General features: G+C 49.0%; 1 protein-coding gene across 1 annotated transcript in view; it reads right to left on the bottom strand.

Annotated features, from left to right (window-relative positions):
• The window catches only part of LOC132817270 (receptor tyrosine-protein kinase erbB-4-like), a 956,628-nt gene extending 951,127 nt beyond the window's left edge, over positions 1-5,501 (bottom strand). The window contains exon 1 of the mRNA XM_060827652.1: positions 5,096-5,501. Within this exon, the coding sequence (XP_060683635.1) occupies positions 5,096-5,171 (76 nt within the window). The 5' untranslated portion in view covers positions 5,172-5,501. The remainder of the gene's footprint in view (positions 1-5,095) is intronic.
• Between the last annotated feature and the right edge of the window lie 7,092 nt (positions 5,502-12,593).

Here is a 12,593-nt window from a genome sequence, read left to right as displayed (position 1 = left end):
GCAACTCGCCCTCAGTTCCGCTATAAACCACCACCTTTTGACCTATTTGATATAAATTACATACACGTTCCTTCTGGGAGAATCATCTGAACGTAATGGAACGTTCAACCGGCCTTGGAGGCTCACAGAGGCTATCCCCTTCATTCACTGCAGACACCTCGATTACAAATGGTCACAGTCAAATGTTGATCAAAGCCGTCTGGGGTAAACAGGGTGGAGCGGGGTGGGGGGAACGCAGAGAGTGATCTACTCGGAGCTGAACTATCTCCACATCCAGTCCTGCTAAGCCTACTCTTTCTCATGGACTCCCCAGGCCAGACCAGTGAGCTTTGACTGTTATCATCTGAGTGGGTTCAACTTTTTTTGTTACCATCCCCTCCCTCTCTCGCTGTCGGACCGCGAGGGAATCGTTATTTAGAGCTTCATCAATTTTACACTCAGCTTGTTAAACAAAAAATGAGTGAAACAATTACACTTTCAGCGGCGTTAAAAGGCGAGGCCTGCAATCATATCACAATCAGTGACCTTTTAGAATTGAGGAAAAGAGAGAGAGAGAGAAATAAATCCTGATTCCCGACAGGGAGAGAGGTCAATTCCTTCACTGCACGGTTAGGATTCCCCCTCCTTATCTATGATTTATTGAACAAAGATCATCAGTTGGAAGAAAATATTGCCTCCCTGCTCTTTTTTTTACACGGTTTAGATCCCAGATTTCAAATGTGCATCAGGAGGGTTTGGTTATGTGGGTGAATATCCGGTCTTCAGTTCAGACCTGAATTCCTCTGATATCTGTCACAGTCCCTGCTTTCAAGTGACACGCACCTTTTGGACAAGTGCGCCTCCTGACTCAGAGACAGGGACCCCCATCCCTGCCGAGTGCAGTCACCGATTCTGGCGGTCACCACCTCGGGGGCAGCGATTTTTCACTTTTTGGAGAGCTGGGTGATATCCGCGCATCTTTCGCCGGCTCCCAGTTAAGTCTTCTTATAGCTCCTTCCGTTACTGACCCTCAGCACTCCATTCAACAAGCTCCCCATCCCAGTGTGAGACCCTTTGCTAACTTTCCCCCGAACCCTCCTCCCTCTCTGCCCTGAGTTTTGGTTTTGCCACCGCCTGGATATTGTTGGCCCTAAGCTGTTGAGGTTGAATTGTCTCTGAAGGGGGTTGCTGCTGGGTGAGGTAGGGCGCTCGCTTCCCCTGGATTCTCGCAGCGTTAACTCTTCTCCATCCCCTCTCCCAAGCCCAAATGAACCACTGACCTAGGCGGGGTTCCTACCTCACCAGGCCGAGCAATCCTGCGCTCCCTTTAGTGTTCCCGGTGGTCAGGCACATTGCCACTCGATTTTGCGACAACAAATGCGTGAAGACCATCCCAAAGCAAGCCAAAAGAACCCCACCCACCCACCCAACAGCTCGTCAGCCTCCAGGGGTTGCAAGAGGAGGGGGCGTTGGAGGACCGAGCAGCACTGAGACGAATCGGGAAGGTCAACGTTAAAAATCACACAACACCAGGTGAGAGTCCCAACAGGTTTATGTGGACAAATCCGCCTGACGAAGGCTAGTGCTCCCCAAAAAAAACTTATTGGCATTATTACCTGGTGTTATAACACGGGCATGAGGAGAGAGAGCAGCCCAGAGTTAGGGTAGTGGGTTCAGAAATGGGAATGGGGAGGGGGGCTTGAGCGAAGACAGAGGGCAAGGGTGACCACTGCGTTTCTGTGTTCCAGCTCCTGGTGAGGGTGTGTGTGTGTGTGAACTAGGAAGATTTCTCTGATCTTGTTCAACGTGGCCAGGCCCAGAGGGGACACATTAGCCCTCACAGGAACCCTGGCGCCACGAGGATTGAATCATAGAATCCCGACCGTGTGGAAGCAGGCCACTCGGCCCATTGAGTCCCTCCGAAGTGCATCCCATCCACACCCACTATTCTTCATTTCTCACAGCCAACCCACCTCGACTGCACATTGCCGCACGCTATGGGACAATATAGCACGGCCACTCCACCCTAACCTGAACATCTTCAGACTCTGAGGGGGAAACCTGGAGGGAACCCACACAGACCCAGGGGAGAATGTGCAAACTCCACACAGACAGTTGCTGGAATCGAACCCAGGTCCCTGGTGCTGTGAGGCAGCAGTGCTCCAGGAGGAAATGGACACACACACACACACACTCTCCTCAATATCACCTCCCCCGCGGGAGGTGGGGGTGGTGAGGGGATGAAACAGTGCTCACAAGAGGGAGGGGGAGTTCTGTCAACGCTGCACGGTAAAAGGAAAACACAGTCTACCAAAGGCAGCTCTGCATTGACCCATTTAGCAGACTGTGGTCAGTGCCCAGCTCGGCTTCAGGGCTGGGTCGCACCCTCCCTACTGCCCAAGCCCACCACAGAGTCCGTAATCAAAAACACCGTGTCCAAGTAGCTATTCCAGCTCCAACGGGAAAACCTGCCCCCGTTCCCGTTGGTGCCCAGCTCCGGTCCCGGTCTGCATTTCAAAAGGGGCACTCCTTGCTCCCCTACAATCGCGCCTGGCAGAGCGAAAGCCATCTCCTCTCTCCGACCCCCCCCCCCCCCACCACCACCCCCGGTTCTCCGACAGCAGCCCAGCACCCAGCGAAGGGCTGAGTCCAAAACCCCTCCAAGATGCGAGAGATCATTGCCTCAGAATGGAAGAATGTGGTGGTGGGGAGGATGGGCGATTACTCCTGACAGGTTGGCAAGCAGAAATCCCAGGCCCTATCCCAGTTGACGCCAGCAAGGGACCCTGCTGTTCCCCAGTAGCCAACAGTCCCACCTCAAACCAGCCAGGAGAACCCCCAATCTCCCTCCTGTCCCGCAGATTCACCCATCCAAACATGAGTTAGTGCTCATCCTCCAGTGTTTATAGTCATTGTGCTGCCATACCATCCGTGACTGTCAGAGTGATGCTGAGAAATGCTCCTTTATTCAGTGCCTAGAAACATCCATCAAGTCCTGAAAGCGTGGGAGGGTGACTGGGCAGTGGAGGGCGGGGGGAAGGTAGCTGACCCTCTCCCAGTCCTGGCTCCACATTGACCAGTGTTGACAAGTAAAAGACGCTCATGCAAATAAACAAACAAACACACCATCTTTCTCAAAGCCCGTCCCTTGCCCTTGACTGACTGACTGCCTGCTCGGTGGGGCGGCTCATGCTTTTCGGAAAGCACCAGGCTTCTGCCGTGCTCAGTAGGTCTGACCCAGATTACCCACCACCAGCACCCCCACCCCCCCCCCCCCAAACCCCGTACACACACACACACACCCCCCAACCCACCACACCCAATCTAGGGGAAGTTAGCTCTTCATGGGGCGGGGAGACAGTGGGGCGGAGGAAATGCAAGGGCGACAGCCAAGGCTATGGGTGAGAATGCTCAAGGCAGGGAGGGGAGGGGAGGGGAGGGGAGGGGAGGGGAGGGGGGAATGGGTGAAGGGAAGAGAGCAGAGATGTTCAGGACTGCATCCTGTACTGTCAGTGTGAGTGTGTGTGTGTATGTGTCTGAGAAACTGTCATTTCTGCACTGTATTGCGTTGGCTTTTCTGGGGTCAGGCACAGCCGCTCAAAGACTGACAGAGAAAGGGAGCTAACTTTGTAGCCTTCCCCCGGCTGAGGGCAGAGAGAATTGGGGGAATCTCTGAAGTACTCCCCATCTCCTGTGGTTTTGTGTGTGCGTGCGCGTGCGGGCGTGTGTCTGTGTGTGTATCTGTATGTAGGTGTGTGTCTGTGTCTGTGTGTATCTCTGTGTGTGTGTGTCTGTTTGTGTGTGTCTGTCTCTGTGTGCCTGTGTGTGTGTGTCTGTGTCTGTGTGTATCTGTGTGTGTGTGTCTGTTTGTGTGCGTCTGTCTCTGTGTGTCTGTGTGTGTGTGTCTGTGTGTGTGTGTCTGTGTGTGTGTGTCTGTGTGTGTGTGTCTGTCTCTGTGTGCCTGTGTATGTGTGTGTGCATGTGTGTGTGTGCCCAAACACAGCTCACTCTCACTGGGGATGACAATGCACAAAACCTTCCGTCAATAACGACTGCCCCGACCTTGCAAGCAAGTCGATGTTTCGCCCGAGAATGAATGCCCTCTCTGAGATTCTCTCTGATTTTGTTGTGGTTGTTTTTATGTGGCTGGTGTTGGGCTTTGGGGGCCTGACTGGAATTGCTGTCACCGACGCTGCTGTTTTACGAAGCTCCAAAAGACACCAAAGGGCGGCTCAGTTCCCGTCTGGTCCCAACCGGGAAATACATCTTTCCAGGTTCAGCCCACCCGTGACTTCAGAAAGCGTGACACTTCACTTACTCGTTTCGCATCTTTAAGAATACAGCGCTCCTATCTAACTTCAAGCGTGTCGAACAACGCAAAGAAACAGACGCTCTCTTTTCTGTGTTTTTTTAAAAAAATGCTTAATCTCAAAAGCAATTCATAGCAACCTCGACACTCTCTGGCACTTCGGTTTGGAGTCACCTCGGTAAATATCACCCTGCTATCTTCAAGAGATCACAAAGTCCCCCAGTGGACTCCAACCAGCGTCCAATCCACACTCTTAAAGGCAACAGAAGCGCTTTATTTTCTGCTCCCCGTGACTTGTCAGTGCCCTCCACTTTCGGCACTTGTACATGACTCAAAAGTTGCAGATCCCCGGGTAACCCTAGCTTCAGCCAGAGAGAGATTCTGACCATGGACTCAACGCCACAGAAGAAATCCTCACAAGCTTGAGGTGGGGGAGACAGAACTCCGTCTCTAGACCAAAGGGCTTCTGAAAAGGCGCAATAGCGATGCTTTTTTTTTGTCGCTGTAAGGGACAGCGCAGGACAACACTGAGAGACAATTGGCAATGTTACTACATTTGTACGCCTCTTGGAAACTTGCGGGGGGGTGGGTGTGCTTTTGTGTGGCACCAGAATAACAGACACAGACAACCATCTCAGACAGTCGCAACTGCAAAACTTTTCCCTCACACCCAACTTTGCCATGTCCATAGCCGGACCAGACAGACCAACACGACCAGCCGGAATAGGAAGGCTCTAACCAATATTCTACCACCCACCCACCCCTTTACACACGCGCACAAGAAAGGAGAGTGATGTGGTCTCCTACCTGACTGTGAAATTATTTCCTGCACCTTCAGCGTTGTACAGATAACACTCAGAAACAGAACCGCAGCCAACTTCATCTTTCCCCCCCCCCCAAGTTACGTTTTTCTGCCCCTCGCTGCGGGAGCGGCTGTCTCAGCACACGGCTCTGTGCATTCGAGGCAAAGATTACATGACTACCAAATGTATCCAAGGGAAGTGAGTGTCAACTTTAACTGCTGCGACTTCTGTTTTGTCTTTTTGTTGTTGTTGTTGTCTAAGCTGCTCCCTCCTGTTCCCTCGGTGGTTTTGAATTCAGAGCGCTGTCTCCGCGCTGGGGTTCAGTTGCTCGGTCCGGTCTGTCTGCCAGACTTGCTGCTCATTCTCTCTCTCTCTCTGTCTTGTCGGGTGCCCAGTGTAGCACTGCTGGATTGGTCGCTCTCGTCCAACAGAACCCATGAACAAATTCCACTCCTGCGCCCCTTCCCCGCCCCCCTCACCACTTCATTGGCCAACTCCCCCCCCCAACCCCGGCACCTGCCACCTCTCTCGCCATTGGCTCCTCCGCACGCTCGTCAAGGGAAAGTCAGCCCCGCCCCCCTCCACCCCACCCCCCGACAACCGTCCCCCTATCCGGGCAGGGCATTCAGGGATTTGTAGTTACAACTTTGTTCACCGAGCCTTCACACGCTGCTACTTCCCGACGGGGGAGTTGTCGGTGCTGACCTTTCTGGGTATAGTTTGCAATGGTCACTCCTCGGGCGTAGAGTGGGATCTGGGTCCCGGGGAGAGAACGGAAGGGGTGTAGAAGCGCTGTCTCTCATCTGGGAGTGTGTGGGGAGGGTGACTGACTCTGAAACGTGTAACAAGTGTCGCTCTTAGACTTCATGGCACACAAAGCGACCAGCCTACACCCCTGTCTTTTCACATCCCCAGGTATTAATCCTGCAGTACTCTGGCATCCAGTGGTTTGCCATACTTTCGATTCCACTTGGCGGGTTTCCCGTGCATCCCCCCCCCCCCCCAGAATCAGATAATCTTGCTGCACACACACAATCGCCGTGTCTCATGAAATGGGTGCATTCCTCGGGCGGAGCGTTTCAGACACACTACAAAAAGACACACCACATTGTCGTACCGCCGTCCTTGACATTTCCCGGACGACGAAGGTCACATGCAAAGGGAAAGATTCGGGGTTGACCCAAGTGGAAGAAGTGTCCGGCGAGGCAGCGCGCTCACTTGTGACAGATTTCTCACAAGGCGTGGAAAGGAACGTTTGTAAACAGACACAACGTGGCGCTCTGTAATAAACACTCCCAGCCACGGGCTTCCTATCCTCTGGATGTTTTTAACACACACACGCTAAATATTTTACAGCTTGCTTCCTAACGTGAGCAAACCTCAGGATGAACGGATTGAAAAATTCAAAGATTAAACACCCCCCCACCCCCAAAAAAGCTACGTTTGTTAAGATTATTCGTGACAGTAGGCGCTATGATTTTTCCTTTCCAACCCAAAAGTGTTATCAGCGCCCAAAATCACGGTGATTTTTGTTTTCTGCTTATTTTTATTAAAGCGACCAGCGAAAGACAGCCAATTCAGTATTAATAAACTGAGCTCAGTAAATATTCTCAACTGGGTTTTTTTTGAAAATAAAACCTGCGTCCCGGTCCGCCAGCAATCTAGGAGTTGGCGTTTCTGATACATTTTGGAAATTGGGAGAACAGATGCCTTTTTCGGTGGAGTTCTGTTGCATTTCCAAGCGGGCCAGGGGACAGCAAGCTCTGTTCTGTTCACCCAGTATCTGGTACCTTTTACAGCAGCTTCCCTTTCCCGGTATTGTCAATATGTGAGCGCTCCCTAGTGGTCTGAGAGAGTCCGAGGCACGTTTGAGAATCCTCACCCCGCTACCCTCCACCCTCCTTTCTAAACATTACTCCGTGCGGTATTCAAATCGCTGATTCTCTTTTGGAAAAAGAAAGATCGTTTTAATTTACAGCAGCTTTATGATTTCTGAAAATCGTTTCAGCTTTTAATTTCCCAAGGTGGGCCTGTTTTGATTTCTTCCCGGAATTTGCTTGATTTTGCCTTTCCAGAAGTATTTTTTTGTTGTTGTTTGCTTTTTCTCTCTCTGCAACATTTCCCGTGACCTTGAATTTAGCAAAAATACATGCGGATGGAAGTCCCGTTAACCCGAGCCAAATGGAAATGCAAGTCCATTTAGGGAGAGCTGGCGTTTGGGTAGTTCTCTGCTAAACATGTTTCAGGCAAATGTCGAGATTCCATTTGAACAATATTGGCATTAGAGTTTTGTTTTAAATGACGAGGAGCCTCGCTATCTATTCTTACAAGCCTTTTCTCAAATTTTATTGTTTGTTTGAATTTAAAAAAAAAAATTTGGGCTTGGTCCGTTTGTTTTTTGGCGGGTAACTTCATTGACTCTGCCTTATCAGCATTCAACTTTCCAATTAATTGCTATCCCGATGTGATGTTCTCGCTTGACTTCAAGGCAAGAAATTCACCGTCGATTCCGCTCCTTTCGGCCTCCAATAATGTGAATCTAAGTTGGGATTTGTACAAGCTTAACGTGACTATTTGAGCATCGAGATCATCAGTTTATTTGGCTTCTAAATTTTTTTTAAAAATCTGCCAATTTTTACCGCTAAGAGTGGCCTAATTTTGATTAAATTTATTTGACTTCCCCGCCCCCCCCCCCCCTAATGTTTAAGACCCTTCCTTTGTGATTTTCGTTTTGTTTTGGCATTTCCCATCCCCACACTTCCTCTTGCTTTTGTCAAATTCGCAACCAGGTTTGTTGTTTTGGCATTTCCAACACCTCTTGAATTTTCAACATTTACTCCGAATCACTGACATAAATTCACCGGAGCATTTCCAAGGAGTCTCCTCAATCCCTTGCCCCCTGTGTTTATATGCTGTTCTTTAAAACCATAAACTTTGTTGCGTTTGTTATATCTATCTAGGGCATCTGTGTGACTCTTATGACTCGATCTTAGATTTTGACATGAACGAAGGTTGACCCACAATATCAGTTTCATTTATGACCCAGGCTCTGTTATATTCCCTCCCCCAAATACATTTATAATCTTCGAACTGGTTCGGATTTTGAAAATTGGGTTTCCACAGCGTTTTGGAGTTTACGCTGGAATTGAGTGAACCTGGGTTGAAGTGAATGAACAGTGTTTGGGGAAGGGGCGGGCGCGGGGAAAGACAGGGCGAGCAATCAATGACCAAACTGTTCATTCATGTCAAAGACGCTGAGTGCGAAACACGGCGGGAACAATGGAGCAAGTATTCCAGAGCCACCCTGTTGACGGCGAAGCAACCAATGCTGAGTCCCTCATGTATTCAATGCTCATTATTGATCGCAGACTGACTGCTCCCAGCACCGACAGACATCATTTTGAGCCGGAGATGTTGCAAACCCCTCCGCGGCTCTGTGGACAATTAACAAAACAAAACCCGAGTTGACGTTTCGTGACCTCTCATGAGCACTGCACAGCCTGCAAGATTAACCCCTTGTCGCACTTATACAAATCTGATTTCTATTTAGCTGCGTCCTTCAAGACTGCTTCCAACACCTTCAGATCTGTTCCCCATCCCCTTCCTTGGCTATAAGTTAACCTCTTTTGAATGTTGGACCCAGATGGAAAGATCCTGGCCTCAAAGTTCATGATTTTGAAATAGACGCGCGTTGACAACGCATAATATGATCACTTTAGTATGCATCCATTCCAACACAACTCTTTAGAGTCATGATTAGGTTAGATTAGATTACTTACAGTGTGGAAACAGGCCCTTCGGCCCAACAAGTCCACACCGACCCGCCGAAGCGCAACCCACCCATACCCCTACATTTACCCCTTTACCTAACACTACGGGCAATTTAGCATGGCCAATTCACCTGACCCGCACATCTTTGGACTGTGGGAGGAAACCGGAGCACCCGGAGGAAACCCACGCAGACACGGGGAGAATGTGCAAACTCCACACAGTCAGTCGCCTGAGTCGGGAATTGAACCCGGGTCTCAGGCGCTGTGAGGCAGCCATAGAGATGTACAGCACGGAAACAGACCCTTCAGTCCATCCCATCCATGCCGACCAGATATCCTAATCCAATCTAGTCCCACCTGCCAGTACCGAGCCCATATCCCTCCAAACCCTTCCTATTCATATACCCATCCAAATGTTTTTTAAATGTTGCAATTGTACCAGCCTCCACCACTTCCTCTGGCAGCTCATTCCATACACATACCACCCTCTGCGTGAAAAAGCTGCCCCATAGGTCTCTTTTATATCTTTCCCCTCTCACCCTAAACCCTATGCCCTCTAGTTCTGGACTCCCCGACCCCAGGGAAAAGACTGTCTATTTATCCTATCCATGCCCCTCATGATTTTGTAAACATTTATAAGGTCACCCCTCAGCCTCTGACTGCATTCGTTTGTATTATCATTGATAAGGCTGATGAATAAAGCGCATTTTGATTGGGTGCAGAGAATGGTAAAGGTGGACACCTCAGTTAGAACCCTGTAGACCCAGGCCTCACTTTTACTTAATCTGACCTCACTATAAAATTGCCCCATTTTGCAAATGCTCAGTAGCTAGATATAGAGTAAAGGTATAATTAGCCCCTTACTCAACAGAATTGTCTTCAGTATGATTGATGCGAGGAATCCTAACTCCAGGACAATCATGGACAAGGCTGACCAACAGGTCAACAGAGAAGCGAGGCCAGGTCAGAAAGGAAACCAGCAGGTTTGTAGCAGCCAAAAACAATCCGATCTCTCAGTTTGCTGCAGTAGGGCACCTTAATCCTGAGGTAAACCTTTCTCTCAGCAGATGCTGAAAGTTGGGCCTTTGAATTGGATGTGTCAGAGACCTTGCACAAGTGAATCCGTGCCCTTTGCAAATTGATGGAAGCATTCGGAAGAAGGAAAGGCAAGGAGAAATCCCTGGATCAGATAGAACCAACCCAAGAGATCTTGGGAACATAGACCACAGAACTGTTTTCTGACTTTGCCCACCACCCTGGTGTGTTTCAAACCCCTGTTTATATTTGTCTCTGCATTTGTGTGTTTGTATGAGAAAGTTTACAAGGGGTTTTGAGTTGTACTTTGCAGAGTTTATTTAATTTAGTTGAATTAGCTGTAGCTAGAATCTAATTCGCTATTAATGACTCTTGTTAGGAACAGTGCATGCTTTGTATCAATCTGAGCTGAGAAATCAGGTAATATGGATTATTTACATATTTCTTTTCAAATCTTTAAGGTTTGTAATGACCCCAGGAGGAATGGGGTTTGATTTTCAAAGTGCTACCTGAGTGAGTCACAATGACGCTGTGAGCAATTTTCTTTCCACGGAGTGTGGTTAGTGTGTGGAATGAACTGCCAGAGGAAGTGGTGGATGCAGATACAGTTACAACGCTTAAAAGATATTTGGATATGTACGTGCACAGGAAAGGTTTGGAAGGATATGGGCCAGGCACAGGCAGGTGGGACTAGTTTAATTTGGGAACATAATTGGCGTGGACGAGTTGGACTGAAGGGCTTGTTTCCATATTGTAGGACTCCATGACTCTTAATAGTTCATGTGGTTCTGTTCGCCGAGCTGGGAGTTTGTGTTGCAAACGTTTCATCCCCTGTCTAGGTGACATCCTCAGTGCTTAGGAGCCTCCTGTGAAGCACTTCTGTGATGTTTCCTCCGGCATTTATAGTGGCTTGTCTCTGCCACTTCCGGTTGTCAGTTCTTGCTGTCCGCTGCAGTGGCCGGTATATTGAGTTCAGGTCGATGTGTTTGTTGATAGAATCTGTGGATGAGTGCTACGCCTCTAGGAATTCCCTGGCTGTTCTCTGTTTGGCTTGTCCTATAATAGTAGTGTTGTCCCAGTCGAATTCATGTTGCTTGTCATCTCCGTGTGTGGCTACTAAGGATAGCTGGTCATGTCGTTTTGTGGCTAGTTGGTTTTCATGGATGTGGATCGTTAGCTGTCTTCCTGTTCGTCTTATGTAGTGTTGTGTGCAGTCCTTGCATGGGATTTTGTACACTACATTGGTTTTGTAGTTGGCAAAAGGTGATGAATAAAGCGCATTGGAAGGAGGGAAACATGGCCTTGTGGATCACAGACCTGTGGCTGCACAGGAGGTAGGTCAGCACCAGACAGCAACCCTACAGCTTAAACAATTTGATTCCCTACAGTGTTGAAACAGGCCCTTCGGCCTAACAAGTCCACACCAACCCTCCGAACAGTAACCCACCCAGACCCATTTCCCTCTGACCAATGTACCTAACACTATGGGCAATTTAGCATGGCCAATCCACCTAACCTGCACATCTTTGGACTGTGGGAGGAAACTGGAGCAAACCCACACAGACACAGGGAGCATGTGCAAACTCCACTCAGACAGTCGCCTGAGGCTGGAATCGAACCTGGGTCCCTGGTGCTGTGAGGCTGCAGTGCTAATCACTAAGTCATGGTACCACCCTTAAACAGGCAATACCAATGAGAAAGCATCTTCAGGCCGAAGATTGATTGATTGAGTTGTTATCACATGTACTGAAGTAGAGTGAAAAGCTTCATTTATGAGCAGTACAGGCAAATCATAGTAAGCAAGGACGTACAGTTCCTAGTTTGTGAAAAACATAGATAGAGGCATACAGGTTACTTTGCACTGGGCAAGATTAATATTAGCAAGATCAGCATTATTTGTGATGAGAGATTCTATTCAGCAGTCTAATAACAGCTTGGAAGAAGCTGTGCCTGAACCTGCTGGTGCATATGTTCAGGCTTCTGTATCTTCAGCCTGATGGAAGAGATTGTAGGAGATCATTACCTGGATGGTGGTGGGGGGGCGGTGTACGGTTGCAAAGGGTCTTTGATGATTTTTGCCACCCTTTCTGTAAATGGAGTCCATGGATGGAAGGTTGGCTTCTGTGATGGTCAGCGCTGTGTGCACTACCTCCTGTAGTTTCATACAGTCTTGGGCAGAGCAGTTGCGCACCTGGACAGTATGCTTTCAGTGGTGCATCTGTAGATGTTGACGAGAGTCGTTATGGACATGTCAAATTTCCTGAGCCGCCTGAGCAAGAAGAGGCGTGCTTGTACCTTCTTGACCACTATATCTACATGTGAAGTCCAGAGCAGGTTGTCAGTTATTGTTACTCTGAGGAACTTGAAGCTCTCCACCCTCTCAACCTCAGCTCCATTGTTGTAGATAGAGGCATGTTTTCCTCCTTTCTTTCGGAAGTCAATGATCAGTTTTTTAGTTTTGCTGATGCTGAGAGAGAGGTTGTTCTCATTGCACCATGTCACCAAACCATCCATCTCCTTTCTGAATTTTGAATTATCGTTGTTAGATATCTACCCTACTACAGTGATGTCATCAGTGAACTTGTAGGTGGTGTTCGTTTGGATTTTGGTGACAGTCTTGGGTGTACAGGGAGTAAGTAGGGGACACATTCTTGGTTGGGGGGGGGGGTGGTGGTTTCTAGTGTTGAGTGTGTTACT

This window comes from Hemiscyllium ocellatum, chromosome 7 (assembly GCF_020745735.1).
Source record: "Hemiscyllium ocellatum isolate sHemOce1 chromosome 7, sHemOce1.pat.X.cur, whole genome shotgun sequence".
Taxonomy (NCBI): Eukaryota; Metazoa; Chordata; class Chondrichthyes; order Orectolobiformes; family Hemiscylliidae; genus Hemiscyllium; species Hemiscyllium ocellatum.
Note: the sequence above shows the minus strand (reverse complement) of the source record. Positions and strands in the feature narration are given on the sequence as shown.